At 43.6% G+C, this 19,036-nt stretch overlaps 2 protein-coding genes across 4 annotated transcripts in view; one reads left to right on the forward strand and one right to left on the reverse strand.

The window, feature by feature from the left end:
* Positions 1 to 468: 468 nt before the first annotated feature.
* cyb5d2 (cytochrome b5 domain containing 2) lies at positions 469 to 2,202 on the reverse strand. Its single transcript, XM_015961758.3, has 4 exons — positions 1,849 to 2,202; positions 1,627 to 1,767; positions 917 to 1,103; positions 469 to 755 (listed from the first exon to the last, which is right to left on the reverse strand). Exons 1-4 carry the CDS (start codon positions 2,102 to 2,104, stop codon positions 581 to 583), a joined length of 759 nt encoding a protein of 252 aa, XP_015817244.1. The 5' UTR covers positions 2,105 to 2,202; the 3' UTR covers positions 469 to 580.
* A 1,965-nt stretch (positions 2,203 to 4,167) lies between these two features.
* Positions 4,168 to 19,036, forward strand: part of zzef1 (zinc finger, ZZ-type with EF hand domain 1) — a 29,779-nt gene continuing 14,910 nt past the window's right edge. For 2 of the 3 annotated variants that reach the window (XM_015961759.3, XM_015961761.3), the window contains exons 1-27: positions 4,168 to 4,729; positions 5,173 to 5,317; positions 5,424 to 5,618; positions 5,777 to 5,960; positions 6,876 to 7,075; positions 9,297 to 9,507; positions 9,590 to 9,706; positions 10,650 to 10,828; positions 11,006 to 11,104; positions 11,182 to 11,273; positions 11,344 to 11,489; positions 11,616 to 11,721; positions 11,849 to 12,067; positions 12,583 to 12,674; positions 12,768 to 12,982; positions 14,718 to 14,851; positions 15,035 to 15,105; positions 15,193 to 15,307; positions 15,389 to 15,554; positions 15,640 to 15,761; positions 15,848 to 15,970; positions 16,181 to 16,350; positions 16,698 to 16,779; positions 16,865 to 17,066; positions 17,181 to 17,314; positions 17,400 to 17,640; positions 17,734 to 17,813. In XM_015961759.3, coding sequence (XP_015817245.3) covers positions 4,313 to 4,729; positions 5,173 to 5,317; positions 5,424 to 5,618; positions 5,777 to 5,960; positions 6,876 to 7,075; positions 9,297 to 9,507; positions 9,590 to 9,706; positions 10,650 to 10,828; positions 11,006 to 11,104; positions 11,182 to 11,273; positions 11,344 to 11,489; positions 11,616 to 11,721; positions 11,849 to 12,067; positions 12,583 to 12,674; positions 12,768 to 12,982; positions 14,718 to 14,851; positions 15,035 to 15,105; positions 15,193 to 15,307; positions 15,389 to 15,554; positions 15,640 to 15,761; positions 15,848 to 15,970; positions 16,181 to 16,350; positions 16,698 to 16,779; positions 16,865 to 17,066; positions 17,181 to 17,314; positions 17,400 to 17,640; positions 17,734 to 17,813 — 4,257 coding nt within the window. In that variant the 5' untranslated portion in view covers positions 4,168 to 4,312. The remainder of the gene's footprint in view (positions 4,730 to 5,172; positions 5,318 to 5,423; positions 5,619 to 5,776; positions 5,961 to 6,875; positions 7,076 to 9,296; positions 9,508 to 9,589; positions 9,707 to 10,649; positions 10,829 to 11,005; positions 11,105 to 11,181; positions 11,274 to 11,343; positions 11,490 to 11,615; positions 11,722 to 11,848; positions 12,068 to 12,582; positions 12,675 to 12,767; positions 12,983 to 14,717; positions 14,852 to 15,034; positions 15,106 to 15,192; positions 15,308 to 15,388; positions 15,555 to 15,639; positions 15,762 to 15,847; positions 15,971 to 16,180; positions 16,351 to 16,697; positions 16,780 to 16,864; positions 17,067 to 17,180; positions 17,315 to 17,399; positions 17,641 to 17,733; positions 17,814 to 19,036) is intronic. The other variant, XM_015961760.3, reaches the window with a different exon arrangement.

The following is a 19,036-nucleotide window of genomic DNA, read 5'->3' on the forward strand; positions in this document are numbered from 1 at the left end:
TGACCATAAATGTTGCCAACAGTGCTCCTCGGTTACAGAAACTCCTTATGCCATTACCTTTGTAGCCTTTTATGATCAAATCTGCATTTGTTTTCTTTCTTTTCTTTTTTTAAACCTGCTTTGCAGGTGAGATCCGTTTCTACGGCGACGCCTCACGTTTTCTCACTAACACTTATATTTCTAAGCCAAACAGGTGGACTTTATGGAGGTCATCCGGCATTTTGGATCAGTGGACATAGTGGAGGGAAGGCCGTGCGGTGGGGGTCTCTAGTGTTAAATTGTACAGATAAATGTGATATTTTTGACCACTACAACTGTTTTGTACTCAAATGCAGTTTGTGCTTGTCATTGTGACAAACCTAAATCTTGCCTCTGTTAATCTTTTATGCACATTGTATTGTATCTGTATGCTCAAATATCTAGTGTGTCTCTTCCTGGTGTATTTTAGAGAAAGGGGGACAACTTTACTTAAAAGCTCATCGAAAACCAAGGATTTAATTCTTCATTATAAAAAGTTTTGTTTGTTTCAAGCTTCTGCTGCAAAAAGAAGTAAACAGTCAATGATTTGGACCGGTCCAGTTTAGAGCTCTGCTAGAGAGCACGAGTCCGCGTCTGCAGGGCAGCCATCATATTTCTGCAGGTTTGGATCCTCCTCTGCTGTAGGCAGATCTTTAACGCACACACATCGAATACCACCGGAAGATGGAGAGAAGAGTTTTCGTGGCACACCGGACCAGTCTCTGATCACCCCGCCGCTGCAGGACAACACAAAAGTGTTGCATCAAAACTAAAAGATGCTGGATTGCAGTCATGGAATCACTTTGTAGCTAGTTTAGTTCAAGGATTTTGGAAAAGTATTATTCTTTATGTTCCCTTAAATGAATTTCTACAAAAAAAATTGAAATCTAACTTTTACCTCTTAGTGGAGCACCAGACTCTTGCACCCCTGTCAGCACTCCATTCAGAGTTGCAGGAGGGAAAGCGGACCTTCTCGCTTTCAGATAAGGCCTTCAGTTGCTGGCCTTCAGCCAATAATGCTTCAGCTTCCAGGAGCGCCTCTGTGGGCTGTCCACTTTCATTATAGAATTGGCCGATTAACACCCCTGAAATTCAATCAAATGTTTTATTCATTTAATCATTTTTCTGCCGTCCCTAAAATAGAGATTTATCTAAATGACTTTAGTACGAACAGAAAACTGCAGGAAAATGTTTTGTTCAAACTTTGCTTTCATTTCAAGAAAGCACATTTGGCAGCATTTACAGAGTTCTGCCGATGTGTGTTTTGAAAGTGTGTTAGGGTCGTTATACTTTTAGTCCTGATCGGTGTAGCGGTCATATGACACTGGCACTGAAAAAGCCTTTCTTACAAAGTACACCAGACTGAGGGGAGTCTGTGAACAAACAGCTGCTATAAACTCAGCAGTGTTTGAACAGTGCATCAAGTCAACCAGAATTGACTGTGAGAGCAGCAGAAGATGCTCCAGGAAAGTGAAATCTCATCAAAATTACTTAGTTTTTTTTTTAAATATTGACTAATTTCAAAAACATTTCCAAGTGACTTCTCTGTGTGTAGAAATAAACAAAAAATACTTCTCTGTGTATGGCATAAGATAAAAAGACATTTACCAACAGATAAATATTCCCTCTGATAGAAGGCCAGCCACTGAAACAGTGCCACCACCTGCAGAGGAGACAGGCTGGACACATCATCTGTTAGACCACTCTCTGTGAAGTCTCCAGTGATGAAGGCCAAGGAGACATCTTTGCCTGAAAATAAAAACACAGTTTTTTTTAATACTTGCTATGCTCAGAAAGTAGAGCTGTGTTTTTTAGGAGTTAGATCATCACCTGCCATGACGTGATAAGCACCACCGGGTCCATAATGCTTGTGCCCCTTGTGGACATCAAACACCTGGCCTAGAATGGCCAGGTAGAGGCCCCTGCTTCCTTCCTCTCCGTCATACAGAGACAACTCATGCCTGCTGAGGAGCCGCACAGGAGGGTCCACAGACGAATCGGTCCCTGATTTCCGGGACCAGTTCCGCGGAACGAACCACAGCGCGAACAAAACCGCTAAAAACGCGCCCAACACATAGCACGGCATGTTTTAATGTTTTATTTGTCATAAATAAAACACTCGCATTGCTTTAAGTTTGAATAAACAATGACAAAGTAGGTGCTTCCGGGAAGCGTCATTTGGAATCCTAGGATGTTCAAGGAAGATCCCGCCTTTCTCGCCTCTGATTGGCTAGAAAGGCTTGTGGTGTCGGCTGTCCTGCTACCAGCAGAAAGCTGTTTTGGGGAGTTTAGTAAAGAAAATGTGAACTTAGCATTATAATGAACATTCTGTCCTGTTTTGTTTCATGAAAACTGAAAAACGTAAAATGTGAATTTATAATCTGCAACAAGATTTATAAGTTCACATTTGGTGTTTTTCAGGTTCTTTAATGAAAGAAACTGAAACTGGTTTGTTGCTAAACAGGAAAGGATATTTATTATAGCGATGAGTTCACATTTTCTTCAAAACTCTCCAAGATCTGGCTGTACACATAAAAACCTGCAGCGAGGGAATACATCTTCCTCTCACATAAAATAACCAATCGTAGGGGAGCCCTTCCAGCCAATCAGAGGCGAGAAGGCGGGACCTTCCTTGGACATCCTAGGATTCCAAATGGCACTTCCAGCAATAACCAACGCCAGGGTATTTGGGATGTGTCGTCACAACCGAGCCGGACCAATGTGTCAGCTCATCTAAATGAACTAGTCAGCTCCCTTCTACAAGCAACGTAGTTGCAACTGAAGTCTTCCTTTTTTTTAAATGGTTATAAACATAATGTAATAACTAGAAATAAATTATAACATCTCAGAGTCATTCAAACACTGAAAAGTGTGATCAACTTTATTTTTTCACCGAATAAAAAGTTGTTTATGATTTTAAAACAACTTAAAAGATGGACTTTAACATGAACACGAAGAAACTGAAACCGTTCCCCTGTATGGACCGCTGTTTGTGAAATTACATGGCCTAAATTTTACAGCAATATTGAAATTTACGAACAGCACCCCGTAGTCCAGTGGCTGGCTGGGTTTAAGCCCAATCAAATTTTTTACTCTCATGGAACTTCTGGACGAGAAAAAAAAAATACTGAGATAGTTTTTGTGTTTTGTGTTACTTAATTTCTTTCTGAATGTTTTTTTTCCTTGACTGTTGAGCGTTAGATGGAATTTTCCGCCTCTCTGTTTGCAAAAGCAACATGGCAATGCCCAAAAAAGGATATCTAGGTGCCTTTCAATTAAAGTGAAGGAGTGTATTTTTTCTTGTTGATAGGGACCAGTACATACCTAAATCATTGCAGACAAGCAATATTTTAGTGTTCAAGTAAGATCTTACCAACAGATGTCCATCAGGGTCAAAAATCCCTGGGAGCGCAATTTTCGAATGAGTTCTTTGTGAAATCATCCAGCAAAATAACAAGACGAACAAGGAGATAAATGTGTAAAACAACAATGTTTATGAATGGCAAAAGTTTTGTAACCACTATTACAAATTAGTAAATACGTTTTGTCTTCGCAGACTTGCGTAGAAGGAATTATTGCCTCTAAAATGGTGTCACCCAGAGACATCTGCTCCATTAGACCTGATTTTTATATGTTATGAAGCAGCAATATTTTTCAACAACTGGACATAATTTTATTAATTTTCAACAAAATTTTGAAAAATATTTCCAGAGATTATTGGTAAAAAAAATACACACTACCACTTTAAGTCAAGTCAAATTCTTTATTCCCATGTTATAGTCCAGTAGCACACTTAAAGAGCAAATTGCAGGTTAAATTTTTTTTATAATTCATATAAAATGCTGTCCAAAAATACTATTTGAAATGCTTATTGTGGATATTTCGTTTTAATTTACAATTTGTTTTACTATTACTATTTCAAATAGTAATAATAATATATAGAAAACAGGAAACAATTGAAGTAAAATTGAAAATGTTGAGGGATTGAAACTTTTATTTTTCAATAGGTGTCTTTTAATAATAAAAAAAATGTATGAATTTGTTTGTTTAAACCTTTCATTTTGCACAAATAGAATCTGATCCCGGAAATGAGTCGAAATTCCCATCATGTCCCTACAACGCATGCGCACGCAAGAGACGTCACAGGCACGCTGACGCACATTACGTGAATGCGGCAGTTGAACGCATTAGCGTTCTGGCCGTAGGTGAACGGTAGAGGTCTGTGTACAGACCGGGACGGACACCAACAGGGCCGCTGGTATTTCCAGGGCAGCCCCAGGAAGACGAAACAAACATGGGGAACGCGGAGAGCGGCTGCGGTGGAGGCAGCGGCGACGAGGAAGACATAGAGACGGAGAGCCCCGGTTTGGCGGAAGACAGCCCGGCCTCTGCGGCCACTGGCGGCGGTCTCGCCGGAGGTGGAGGAGGCACCGGTTCTGGAAGAAGCGGAAGGGGATCGAATAACCTGCCCGCGCACACCGGCGGACCACCCGGGCCCGGGGTTCTCTTGGAGCAAGTGAAACTGAGAGAGGCGGCAGCTCGTGTCAGCGACTCGGGGGTTACCATTCATAAGTCCGTCCTGTCCGGGAACGAGGGTGTCCTGATGCGGTGGCTGGAGGACCGGTTAAACCGAGGAGAGGAGACGGTCAATGTGGAACAGTTTCGGGAGATGTTGGAGAGCAGAGATGCCCCGAGGGACGAATGTGAGGAGGTATGTAAGCAGCAAGCAGAAGCAGGCCTGTTGTGTGTGATGCTATAAATCAAATCTGTAGTTTATTTTATATCTCAGGTATCAAAGTTGAACTGCTGTTAAATGTCACACCCAAATCGAGTAATCAGCTGATAGGATTAATGTCGGGTCATGTTGAGGGTGTGCAGTCACCAAGGTTACTGTCGCTGTCAGCTTGTTCCTGCTTTGTTTGACACGAGTTGTTTATCCAGAGGTTTTGTATAGGCACACGTGTGATTCAGACAGAATCATCCACAGGTTTGTTTCCAGGTGTACAGGTGTTGTCCTCAGCTGTACAGACGTTTTACACTTCAGCTACTCTTAACTAAATCCTATCAAACCACAGGTCTACGTTATAGTAAAAGATCCAGGATGGATTTATTGTGTCCGTCAGGATATAAAAGAGTGTATCCTCCCCGTCTCAGGCCTTCGGACAGTTTGACGCAGAGGGGGACGGCGTGGTGGACATAGAGAGCATGCTGGTTGCCCTTAAGAACTCCAACGGAGCTAATCTACAGGGAGAGCTGAGTCATGTGATAAGACAGCTGCAGGCGTGCTCCCTAACGCCAGGTAAGATTTGTTTACCAGTATCAGACTGAGATCTTTAAGATAATCGCTTGTTTGACATTTATCATCTAATTATTTTGTAATATTTCATCTTTTTTTCCACCCTCAGGTTTTGTTGACATTTTTTCCAAGAGCAAAGACCGACTGGGAGCACACGCCTCTAAGATCTTGAAGTTCTTGCAGAGAAATCGTATTCCCAGCAGTTCCATTCCTTTCCCCATTTTAGAGGGCTACAACAGCATCTGCACCATGAGGGCCAGCGTGGTCCAGGACTTCCTGGAGTTCCTGCTGCAGAAGGAGAAAGGTGAGTGAGTGTTTAAGTGCTGAGTCAGTAAGTTCCTGAAGAAAGTTGGCAGCGTACTATTTAGGCCCTATCATCTAATTATTGATTCAGACATAGATTAAAGCTGTCTTCTGCTTCACGACTGAACGATTGTCCTAATCTGAGATGTTCGTTTTCAGATCTAGACATCCAGTACAGAGCAGAACTAGATCGTGATCCAGATGTAGATAAGGTCAAAGTGGTTACACAGTGCTACAGCTCAATAGAGGCTTCTTCCAACGTCGCTGATGTCTACAAGATGTCCAACGGGGATACGATGTCCTTCTGGCAGTCTGACGGGAGTGCCCGCTCACACTGGATAAGGTACGGCACACTATCTCAATATAAAAGGATTCCCTATCTCTGGCTCCTTCAAAGGCAGTTCAAAATTTGAGTGTTGTGATTGATGACCAGCTGACCTTTAAAGATCACGTTGCCTGTCGCTCGTTCGTGCCGCTTCGTGCTGTATAACGCACGGAAGATCAGACCATACCTAACACAACATGCCACCCAGCTCCTGGTGCAATCTACAGTCATCTCCCGCCTCGACTACTGCAATGCCCGTCTAGCTGGTCTCCCAGCCTGTACTGTGAGACCTCTTCAAATGGTCCAGAACGCAGCGGCACGTCTGGTCTTCAACGAGCCTAAAAGAGCACTTGTTAGCCCTCTGTTCATTGAGCTCCATTGGCTACCGCTAGCAGCACACATCAAATTCAAATCGCTAACACTAGCATACAAAGTTCTGGATGGTACGGGTCCCATCTACCTGAATCCTCTTGCAACGGCGTACGTCACGACCCGGCTGCTCCGGTCATCGAAGGATCGTCGGCTAGCAGTGCCTACACCACGCTCAGGACAATCCAGACTCTTCTCATGTGTCGTTCCACAGACGTGGAATCACCTAAAAAGCACTACTAGAACAGGGACTTCCTTTTCGACTTAAGAAACTCCTGAAGGCTCTGCTCTTCAGTGAGCATCTTCTAAACTAGCACCCGTCCCCCACTCTACTGCACACTCCATTTTAGCCTCCCTCTACGATCGATTATGCTGCCTCACTGCCACCTGGGACTGATTGAATAGTGTTTGTTGTTAGCCTCAAGGGCAACCTGTTGGCTTGATTATCACCTGTAAGTCGCTGAATACATAAACACAAGGTAAAAACCTGACTGCATACCTCGCTCGCTGACACGTTTGTGTGTTTTAAACGACCTATGTCCATCTTCTTTTCTCTGTTTCCAGACTGAAAATGAAACCAGATGTGGTCTTGAGGCGTCTGGCCATTGCCGTGGCGTCCAATGACCACAGCTACATGCCCCAGCTAGTCTCTGTGTCTGTCGGGAAAAACCGGCGTTCGCTGCAGGAGATCAGAGACATCCGCATCCCCAGCAACGTGACGGGCTACATAGCTCTACTGGAGAACGCCAACATCACACATCCCTGTGAGTCCCCGTCTGCAACATTTTTCATAAATATGACGTCTCATTGTTTAATTTTTAAAATGAAAATAGGAATAATACACTCTCACTTAGCTTTTGAATGAATTCTCATTTCAAACATCTCACATTTTCCTCAAAAGTTTGCTCTTTCTGACTCAAACTAAACAGAGAAGGGTTGGAGACGGGTTCTTAGGGCAGTCATTCTAAAGAACTTTTAACTTAAGAGACTGTGTGTATTTTTACTGTTAATCCCTGAAAATATCCATTGAAACATTGTTAAAAATTAATAAAATGATGTCCAGCTCTTGAAAAATACTGGCAGCTTCGTACCATATAACCATAAAAATGTGGTCTAAAGTACATAGGGCGCGGGACTGGCACCTTTGGGGGACGCCGTATCAGACGCGACGTTTCCTTCTGGCCAGCTTGGGGTTCTGCTCCTCTCCTGTGATTGGCTGGATGTACGACTTACGGAAGTTACGTTACCGTGTTCAAAAATAAACATGAGTTTAATAACAAAACTGCTAAACTGTTTCCAAAACTTATGTGAAAGAACAGAATCAAAAAAGAGATGCAGTATATTTTGGCCAAGCGGTTTTGCCGTAGTGTGGTGACGGTGCAGATCTGGGAACTACAGCGCCAGAAAACTACAACCAGTATTGCATTCTCTTGATGGATTTAACCGAAGGACCATCAAAGTCTGAGGAGTCGCATGCTTTCTGCTCCACAGGTAACAACAATTACCTTAAACTAGCGACAGTCACGGTAATGTGGTGTAAAACTAACCTGAGATGTATGTTCTGCCCCCTAGTGGCAGGAAACTACACACTGCCACTTTAAAGAGCAAGTCACCCCAAATCAACTTGTTTTGGGCTGATAAACTGTCTAATAGTGTTGTACACATGTGTAGTCATTATTTTTTGCATTTTTTTTGCATCTTATATAAAATACAGAAACGTCAGCCTAAAACTGTCATTATCGCGCCCTCGTAAGGTCAAAACTCTGCAATTGAATCAGCCTTTGCTTATGGCTAATGCCCGGACCACACTGTGTGAGTTTTGGCCAACCTAGACAAACCTCTTGTTGCAAACAGAATTGTGTGAGAGGTACCCAGTGGCGTTGCCTGTCCTAAATGATGACATCTCAGCCCCACCTCCAGCTGGCTCATCCACTCACGAGTTGATTCGGAAAGAGACGGCTCTGAGCTGCTCGCCTCTTGCATCCTCCTCCCTTTCTTCTAGTGATTGAGATAGAGAGAAAACTCCAGCATGCTGGTCTTTCTCAGCTCTTCTGAGTGGTGTGTGTGTGTGTGTGTGTGTGTGGTAAATAGGAGTATGGGCTATAACAGCAGTAATGATATTGGCCCAAATTTTCATATTAGTGAAAACTATAGGTGCTGGAACCTGTTTGGTAAAACTGGTCATTCAATAATAAACCTACGATAAGCCGCGCAAGTGTAAGAGAATGCATCGACGGTGATCACAATTAAATGATAATTTATCATGAACTAATAACCTGTTTTGGGGTAAAACCTCTCTTCACATTCACAATTTTTGCAGATTCTTAATTAATAAAATCATAATCACAATTTTTTCAATCAAAATTTTTACCACAATTACTCACTGAGTTGGCAAATGCACACTACAGGGTGACTCGTCAAAACAAGAGCATGATGTGGCGACTCAAAAATACAGGAAGTTTCACTCCGCAAACCAAACGTCTACACTCGTTTCAAACGTTTCTTACTGTTGTATGGTTGTACTCGGAAATTCAGATGGATTCTACTTTAAGGTGTAAGTTTAATATCATGTAAAGCATAAAAGAGTTCACATTTTAAGGAGACTATAGACACAGATTTACTTCAGCTGGTGACATAGTTGTTGTGTTTATTGGTGATTTTAACTCCTTAAAGTATAAATCTAGAAGACGTACTAGACTGTCATCATACTTGAATGGAAGTACATCAGTATAAAAATTATTGGCCTATTTAAAATAAATGTAAAAATATTTTAGCGTCTGCAGGGGTTTTGAAGTGTGTGGAACAACTGTTGAATGCTCCAAAAATATTTTCGATATATCTCTTATCCTTAACAGGTCTGTGAATTTTCTGTGGTAGTCTATATTGACTGGAAGGGTTTTCTTTCATGTTCCTTCAGACATTTTTATGGCCTGTCTTCAGTACATTCCACCACTGGGCTAATTTTGTTCTCTTAACCAATCCCAGACATTCAAATCAACATTAAGCGGTGCCTGAGTGACGGATGTGATACACGGATTCACGGCTTGAAGACACTGGGCTATCAGATTACCAAGAGTAAAGAGGTGTCTGTTTCGGATGCTTCAGCCATCTGGTACTTGTCTCTCCTCACCTCTTTGGTCACAGCATCCATGGAGACCAACTCTGTTCTGGCTCAGACTGTCCTTCAGAGCACACAGTAAGATCCAGGCCTGGTGGATTTATGTCCATGGACCACCCGTGTTGAAGTTCTGAGATTTATTTGTGCTGTTTCCTCTTAGGAAAGCCTTACAACACATGCCTCCGTTGTCTCTGACGCCATCATCCACAGAGTTCCCCAAGTTTTTCTCTCTGAACATCTTGGAGGAAGTGGATGGGTTTCTCCTCAGGATAGCAGAGTAAGCTACCATCACTGCTTTGATCTGACACAATTTCATTTGTTTCAGTCTGTTGTACTAAGATGAGCAGTTAGTCCAATCATTTAAAATAATTTACTGCAGTTTGTGCAAAGGGAATAGTTAGAATCCAGTCTCTTGTTGCACTTTTTTTCTGCTCGTCTACATAATAAAGTATTTCATCAAGTAATTGCATGTATTTGACTTGATAAACAGACTGATATCCCCACTGTGGGATTACTAAAGTCCATACTATTCTATTTATGTTCTCCAATATTCATTTTGTTTACAGTTATTCATTTAATTGATTTTGCTGGGACCGAACTCTGAACCTTGAGGGACTCCGCGTTTGATTTGTTTTCATCTAATCACTGAACTTGTTATGAATTAACCCATTTAACCCCCATGGGCCTGTAATTTATGATTCATAGCATCTTAGTGAAAGCAGAGTAAAGTGGAAATAGTGAGGGAGTGAGGTGGAAAGGGTCAAACACCTGAAAGAGAAAAGCTTTATCAGCCTGAGGAATAAAACAGACTGACAGATGTTATGACCTTATGACACATACACTCCTAGTAGGGCTGGGCGATACGGCTTAAAATCAATATCACAATATATTGAAGATTTCACCTCGATAACGATAAATGGACAATAACTACAGGTATGCGCAGAAACAAAAGTTGTCCACTAGATGGGGCTGTCACATTTTTACGTGACTCAAGGTGGTGCAGCTTCTTAAAGGGACACGAATGTTGCCAACCTACACACATCTTTTAAATTTTTTATAATCACATTTATTGACGTGGGAAAAATTATCTCGATCAACATCAGAAATTTTGATAATGATAAATTTTCTATTTATTGCCCAGCCCTAACTCCTAGCTAAAGGATGTTTGACACAAATATCCATTAATGCCGTTGTTTGTTTGTTTCTTTCTTTCTGTGCAGCTGCTGTTTGAGTCCCGACGCTGAAATGACCCTTCTGGCCTTCGCTCTGGCCAGAGGCAGCGTGGCCAAAGTCCTCCAGACCCTGACCTGCATCAGTGATCATCTACAGACCAAGTACAAGGCCTCCTCGCTCATCGTGTCCATGGCTTCAGTGAGGCTACGATTACTCTATCGTAACGGTGACTGAACCATATCCTCTTTTGTTTTACTTAAGACCCAAAGAAACTCCTATTCTACACTGATCTGATTATTATAAATCCCCTCTTCAAGTATCTAAACAACAATAATGGCTTCTGTCTCAGTGAAATGATCAAGTTTTTGAGTCTTTTATAACGTAAAGTGTTGTTTTGTTTTAGGAAAGCCCCTCCAGCTTCACCTGCAGGCCTGTGATGTGAAGAGTAAGGAGGAGAAATCGGGACCAGAGAACATGCTGGTAGAGTCGTCCACAGGAGACGGTACGGCTCAGAGCAGCTGCAGCTGATCTTTAGTTCATTCACTGAATGAATTGTCATCCATGTTGGCTGCTTTCCAGGTTTTCTCACTGAGAGCGGCAGGAGGAAAGCCAGCGTGATCCTGTCCACGGAGGACCAGAGCAACTTCCAGGTTACTCAGATGAAGATCAAAGTAAGTTATCACAGTCTAGAGGAATAATCGGACCGCAGTGGAGGATTAATTTGCATCAATTCTGGTTCAGGTGCGAAAAGGAGCCATCGGAGCAAAATGTGGTCTGGTTTTTGCGTACATGGAGGAAGATCCTTTTGATGCAGAGAAACATTTTAAAAGGTTTAAAAAGTTTGACTCCTGGAGCTACAAGGAGTACAAAGAGTTCGTACAAGACAAGTAAGGAATCTTCTGTAGCTTTTTATCTGTTGTAAAGGTTTAGTTGTTTGTGCTTTTGGTTATAAAATAAACACATGTAGTGTTTTTGCACGTGGATTACAAACCTCGCTGTCATGTGACCTGCAGTGTGAGGATTTCAGCCCAGAATGTGGATGAGCCCATTGGCTGGTTTGAACTGGAGGATGACTGGAATGATGTGGAGATCAAGCTGCAGCAGTGTCGCGTTGCCAAGGTAACGGCTGCCATGTTTCCTAACACCTTTTAAATCGTCTTGTTTAACATTTGGGCACTTTTTACAGCCTGAAACAGAACAGGTCATAACCCGTCAGCTGTGCTTGTCTCGTTTCCCGTGTTCTAAGTTCCTGATGGTGAAATTCCTCAGCACCAGGCAGGACTCCGCTGAGCGCCTCGGCGTGCAGACTCTTAGCTTCAGTGGCTACCTTTGCCCAGGATCCGAGAGGCTTGTGGACCTGGATGACCTCAGTGGACAGGGAGACAACTTTACTCCCGATTCTGTCACTGGCCTCTGCCTGCTAAACAAGACCTTGTTCTTCGTCCAGCAGCTTACACGAGACATGGTAACGTAGCACTGAACCTGGTAGGATTAACATTAAAAAATGCCGTTTAGTTTATACTTTTTCAGAGTAAATTATTAAACCACCTAATTATTATTCAGGAATGACCTCGTTCCTGTTTTAACGAAAGAAACCTACCATTTCTATTTTGTAGATTGAACTAGTGACGCAGGAAGTGGAAATGTTTTTGCTAAGGTGATCTGAGGATAAAGCGCCGGTTTCTTCTCAAGTCGATTTTTGAGTAATTCATAATTTTGCTGAACTAAATCCAAAGACTTGGACGACCGGTTAGACTGGAAAGTGTCACATTTCTGAAGCAATGTGACACTTTTCTTGAACCAAAATGACCCACATGCTGTGAGAGCCGAAAGAGCTTCTTTCTTTGCACTTTTACTTTCCATAATTCCTTGCTCTTTGTAGACCAGTCTGCCCTCTTGTGGCCTCGGTGAGTTATTGCAGGAATCCATGCAGACGCTCTACTGTTGAATGAGTGCCTTGACTCTCGTCTCTTTCTGCAGGACGCCTCTTACCTCAAGCAGAAATACCTTCTGGACTTCAACGGTCTCAGTCTGAGCCTCTTCTGGAACTTGTACACTAAACTCAGGGAGCTGTGAGTGTTTTTGATTTATTATGTTCCCTTCCTGTTTAACAGTTTTACTCCTAGTAAGCCACTTACTCAGACCTCCGCACGTCTTCGTTACAGTGATGGCGAGGAGGAGATGAAGAGCAGGGTTCTGCTCCTACAGCTGATGCAGAATTGTTTTCCCATGCTGCCCAACCCGCTGGAGCCTCCGAACACAGAGGAGAGCGGAGGGTCAGAGGGAGGCTCCTCAGCAGCAGCAGGTCCCTCCAGCACTGGAGAACCTCAACGTCCCTCTACAACGGCTGTGTCGGAACTCTACACTCACTTGTGTGAAAGTAAGAATCCATAAAGGTCACATTTTATTATGAAGGTCTGATGGAAGCGGGGTCTAAGCCAAGGTTTAGGATGCTCACTGAAGGTAGACAGTTTTTTTATGATTAATTTAATTTCTTTTGACTCATTTAAGATTTTTTTTAGCTCAAAATTGAGTTTAATACGTTTTTTTCTTGTATGAAAATGAAAAGTATGTTTTGGTGACGCATGGAAAGTTATCTGAGTTTAAAGAGAAAGTTAACTGAGAAACCGTGTTTACGTGTTAGTTTTGAATTACGATCGGTCATGCAGAACGTGAAAATCGTCTTCTACCCCTATTTCCTGCATTAGCCGTCAAAAGGAAATTGATGGGGAAACGCGCAAATTAGAAAAGCCACTCAGATCTACGTCACACTGAAAGTTAGCCCTGTATGGACTCGCCCATCTTGGCTTGTGACGGGGTAGGCTGTTGATTTAGTTTCCAGAAGAGTAGCGCATGCCTCTGCTAGTAGAAGCTAACTGTTAGCATTAGCAATTCCACAACATGGCAGAAGTCCTTAAAGAGACAATGTGTAGTTTTCACCATTAATTTCTGGAAATATCCATCAAAATGTTGTTGAAAATGAATGAAATGATGCTCAGTTGTTAAAAAATATTGGCAGCTTCGTAACATATAGCCATAAAAATCAGGTCTAAAATACATGGGAGCGGGTCTCAGGGTGTTTCTCAATGTCAAGGCGCCTGACCTCGCAAGGCGATGTCTTGCGAGGTCAGGCGCCTTTCTTACGAGGACGCTGTCCGTCCTTGGTCAAAGAAAAAGGTTAAATGGAACAGACTTGCATCACGTGACCGCGGCTTCCGCGGCGGTCACGTGATGCAATAAAACACACATAGGAGAAACCGGACGCCAACTCAACACACGAACAATAGAACATAGAAAGGAGTGCGAGAGAGAAACAAGTCAAAGACACACAAGAGCAGCAAAACAAAAAGCAGAAAGCACAATAAAGAAGTCAGCCGTAACAGATCACTGCACAAGAGAAAACCATATAATGGACTGGGACAACTCAAGGATCATAAACACCGAACAACAGAAATACAAAAGATGGATAAAAGAAGCTATAGAGATAAGGAGACGTGGATGTGGGACCATGAACAGAGACGATGGGGTCTACACATTGGATCGTGCATGGGACTGCATCATCGGAGAGGGGAGAGCGGGCAGCAGAGGGCGACAACGTCCTCTGCTGCCCGCGGATAAACGAAGTAGGAAGTGACGCCACCATCAGCGTCAGCTCTGAGGAAGTTTGCAGCCGCAAACGAAACTGTCAGCAAGGTAAAGAAAAGCCTTTTCTGTGTTTTAAAAAGAACCAAAAATGGAATTGGGAGTCTGATGTGCTCATTGTTTTGCTGAAGTTTGCACTCCCCAGGGCTTTTTGAACCTAATGGGGTCTGTTGGTAAGGTCTTACTCCAACACAAAACGCTGCTTGCTTGCAACCATTTAGGCATCTACTGCCCCCTATTGTCAGGGAGAATACACACGGTCTCTTTAAGGCTCATGTTCTTTGTGGTGATGAAACATCAACGCTGAAGAGCAAACGATAGCAAAAGAGTCACATCGCCGTCAGACGTCTGAATATCGTGAATATTGAGACTTAAATTCTGCTGCATTCCGGCTGTTATTGAACCAGGGCAACATCTTCATCCTGCTGGAGCTCCTGAGGTCTCCCACATATTTGATTTCTTCTGTGTTTTAGTTGTGGACGGTCCAGAGGGCAAGACTTTAATGGAAGCAGCTTTGCACAAAGAGGCAGTGAAGGCCCTTCTCAGCGGAGCAGCAGTGTTCTTCCCTGATAAACTCGACAGGCGGAACAAACTGTTCAACATGATGGTGAATGAACAAGTTTTTATAATGACCTTCTTTTTCATGATTGTTTCTTACCTAATTTTTAAATAATTTTATAGAGGACATTTATTCTCATGGACTTTGTAGGCGGGGTTGATTTAGTTATTTTCCTCCGTTTTTAACCCTCCGATTCAGTTTCAGCACAAATAACAATCTGGGATTTTACAGAAGAATATCGTAGAGGAGGACCAGCCAGAGTCGATGAAGGTGACGTTCGAGTCTCTTTGTAACTACTTCAGGTGAGAATGAGAAAGCTCCTTTTCTCTCATCCTGAGACATCAGAGCGGATCGGCACCAGACTGGTTTTGCTTGTTTGTTCTGTGCAGCGAACAGGACCCCAGCGGCCTTCTGCTGCTGCCCCCTAAAGGAGCTCCGTCAGACTTTGACATCAGCCCAATGCTGTCGGTCACGAAGATGCTGCTGTTGGTAGCAACTAGAGAGGTCGGCTAACTTCTGGACTTTTTAATCATTCGTTGAAATTTTTTTTTTTGTGTCGTTTAAACTGATTCTGTCTTTATTCAGTGTGAGGGTCTGATGGTGGATGAAAGCAGCGGGAGCAGCAGGGCGGTCCTGCTGTCCTTGTTCTGGGCTCTGCAGGGAAGTCTGCTTTCCTGGTGTTACCTGCAGCTGAAAGGCGGAGCATCCACGCCGGTGGCACTGGAGCTGTCCAGAGACATCCTCCTAAAATGTGAGACGTCAACAGTTGTTCTCTTTGTTTTTATGCCCACATCAGATGAATGCTTAAAAAGTTCATTAAATGTTTGATTCGTCAGATGTGGATCAGTTCTTGGGAAGCGTCAAAGCAGTACTCGAGTCCCTGCTGGAGATGTTCACCAGCTCTGAAATCACAGACAAACTGGGCAGCTCCATCCTGGCCAAAGTCTTCAGACAGCTGGTAATGCAGACTTGTCCTGCAGATCGCAGGGGTATGGAGCTAATTCTACTGAAACATTTAAAAATATGGTTTTCCTGCTCCTGCAGATGATTTTCCTGCTGGAGTTGTGCCCCCTGGACATTCCTCACAGCGTGCTGCTGAAGAGCTTCTCCTCTCTGGTGGAGCTGATTAAGAGCCTGTCGAGCAACACTGGAGACATCTTCTCTAAGGTCAGGCCCCTTTGTGCACATGCTTTATTAAATAAACAACTGCTGTTATTAAGATTAGCAATTATCACCAAAGTAAAGGAAGCTAAGCGGCTACTGCAGGTGTTTAAAATTCAAATAGCTTTGTCGAAGACTTAATGCATAAGCTCTTAAAGCCACACGCCTTCTGATAGATGCAATGTTTGAATGATTGTTTTCACCATGAATTTTAAGGTGGATCAGGAGAGCTGGCACCAGCCTCAGAAGCCAGTCATCCTGAGGACCTGGAGCCTGGAATCTCCTCACAACTACGAGAACAGCCGTCACGAGACGACCATCTTCGCCTGTCCCGGTGCGACCTCGTTCGAGGTGGAGTTTGATGAGCGCTGTGAGACTGAGAAGAGGTGAGTGATGCCGTGCAACACATTTTTATACTTTCTAACATGGACGTAATTTTGGGGGGGGACAGGGGGGACATGTCCCCCCCCCCCAATTTTTCCAAAGTCAAGTTTTGACCCCTGCACTTTTTGCCATCCAAAATCAATATTACACTATATTAAATTGACACTGGGTGAGCTCTAGGACCAAGCAGAAAACAACCATTTGTGTTGAAGCCTGTTTCCCATGAGAACATACTGTAAAGATCCCCCCCCCCGTCCCCCCCGTGCCCCCCCCCCCCACTTCTAAAGTGAAAATTACGTCCATGCTTCCTAATGAAGGTTTTCACCAACATTCCCTTTAATGTTCCCAGATACGACTATCTAGAATTCACTGATTCCAGAGGTGGGAAGGTGCGCTACGACATGAAGGTTGGGACTGAGAAATGGCCAAAGGTGGGCTAATAAAAAACACCCCGTAGTCTCTGTTGGGCTCGGAGTTGCTTTCATCTTTCACTCGTTTGTTCCTTTGCTCCTGCAGAAGGTGACGTTCGATGCCGGCCCTCAGCTGCAGTTCCTTTTCCACTCGGACAGCAGCAACAACGAGTGGGGTTACAAGTTTTCGGTCACAGCTCTGGGACTCCCAGATATCACCATTTCCTGGATGTCTGACCTGCAGCTGCTCGTGGCTCGCCTCATGGGTCGCCTCGCCTCCAGAACCCTGGCTTTGAAATCCCCATATGGTGAGACCACCTTCCATCCGGAGCGAGCGATCTGGAAAACTGGGATCAAATATGATACCTTTTTCATTTATTTGTATTGTAACGCATCCCTTAATCTTTTACGGCCTTCTCCAGAGATTCGCACCGTAAAGAAGATCCCGCCTGGAAAAGTCTGCCACGTTCAGTCTTCCCCTCTGTGGAAACCCATCCTCCGACATGGACTGTACGAAAAACGGGAAACGAATCCGACTAAAACAGTTCCAGACCAGGTAAGCCCAAACCTTCGTAGACTCTGAGCAGTTTGCTGTTCTACAACCTGACTTTTACGATTTTTAAATCTTTTTTTTTCTGTAGACGAACACGTGGACTCCAGATGACTTTCTGGTCTTCCTGGAGGATTTTGCACGTTGGAACCCTTCCCAAGATGTGAAGAACAGTCGGACAGAACTAATGAGGAACCTCATGCAGACCTGCAGAAAACAGCCAATGAGAAATGAGATAGCAGCCGGGCCAAAGACAGACCAAGCTGTGAACGCCATTTGGGCCGCCATGGTGTACCACACACCCGCTCTGAACCGGGCCCTGAAGACCGGCGGTAATCCTCTGCGTTCATCACACAGCTGAAGGGATTTCTTTGATGGTTCTGGATGTTTCATCCTGCTGATTTATCTCCTCTCCTGTGTTTTAGTTAATCCTGACGGCAGTGTGTGCCTGAGCGAGGAGTTTGTGCAGGTTTATGCTCTGGCAGACAGCATCCGAACGTGGATGGTGAGTGTCGTGTAGGGCTGCAACAACGAATCGATAAATTCGATGAAAATCGATTACTAAAAGCGTTGGCAACGAATTGCGTCATCGATTCGTTGTGTCGCACAACTCTTCCAAAAGCGCCCCCCCTTCCCGCCCGCCGTTGCGCGCAGACCAGAGCAAGTCAGATTAGCGCGAGGGAGAGCCGCAGATCAGCGTGAGGGAGAGCCGGCAGACTTGCGCTGCTGCGAACCGGTTCCGCACTGTTGCACAGCGATCCAGGCAGCTGCTTCCAGCGCACGGTCCATTCTCAGAGTGGCGCAACCAAAAAACTATAATTAGCACACGATCGTTCATGTCTGCACATGTTCTCTATTTTCTGTCTTATTTGTGCCTGAAGCGCTGTACTGCGGAGCTCATCACCTCTGCTGTGGTGATGTCACCTCACGCAGCATCGAAAACGCGCTCTGCGCTTTTCGGTCAGGAGATCCCTTTGATCTGCTCAAAAGTAACTGATGAGGTGAAAAGGTAAGAATCCAGGCAACAGATTTTCTGGAGAATTATGAGGAGATGCAGGAAGATGAGAGACAGACAGGACAGGAAATAGTTCAATAAAAACAAGAAAACAAAACAAAGTGTTGAAAAGTAAAATGTAGGCAGATTTATCTCCACTACACGTTTTTACCAGTAAAAAACAATAAGTTATACACATGTAATAATTATACATCTGATACAATTCAGATCACCTTCAAAACTCAGTCACACACCCAGGGCCGTTTCAAGACATTTTGGGGGCCAAGGCAAAATGCCCCCCCTCCCCCAATAACTGGGCTCCCCAGAAGCCTCTGTGTAATTCATGCCCTCTCCAGTAGTGTTAGTTATATGGTGTTTATAAAAGCCCCTCAGACATTACTGACATGTTCTAATATTATCAGATGAAAAACTAAATTATCAGACATGCTGTCTCATCTGCTTCTTTTATAAACTTGCAAAAAGTAACAAAACCATTTGAAAGCCACTATTTGTGGATTCTCTGAAAGTTTCCATGGAGTGTGTGACAACTTATTTTATCATTGATCCTACCATCTAATCTCACAGCTGAAACAAGCATCCTTAATCATCTGTGCACAGGAAGCTTACCGATGCTGTAGTAAAACAAAAGGTATAATAATTTATTATTAATAAAACCTTGTTGCAGCACTAAAGCATAAAAAATTAGATTTTGCATTAAATATGCAAAATATTTA

This window comes from Nothobranchius furzeri, chromosome 10, assembly GCF_043380555.1.
Source record: "Nothobranchius furzeri strain GRZ-AD chromosome 10, NfurGRZ-RIMD1, whole genome shotgun sequence".
In the NCBI taxonomy this organism is placed as follows: Eukaryota; Metazoa; Chordata; class Actinopteri; order Cyprinodontiformes; family Nothobranchiidae; genus Nothobranchius; species Nothobranchius furzeri.

Coding starts and splice junctions, on each gene's coding strand:
- cyb5d2 (XM_015961758.3), bottom strand. CDS start 2,104: ATGCCGTGCTATGTGTTGGGCGCGTTTTTAGCGGTTTTGTTCGCGCTG. Junction 1,104..1,626: donor GAGGGAATATTTATCTGTTG/GTAAATGTCTTT, acceptor ATTGAATTTCAG/GGGTGTTAATCGGCCAATTC. Junction 756..916: donor GTCTGGTGCTCCACTAAGAG/GTAAAAGTTAGA, acceptor GTTGTCCTGCAG/CGGCGGGGTGATCAGAGACT.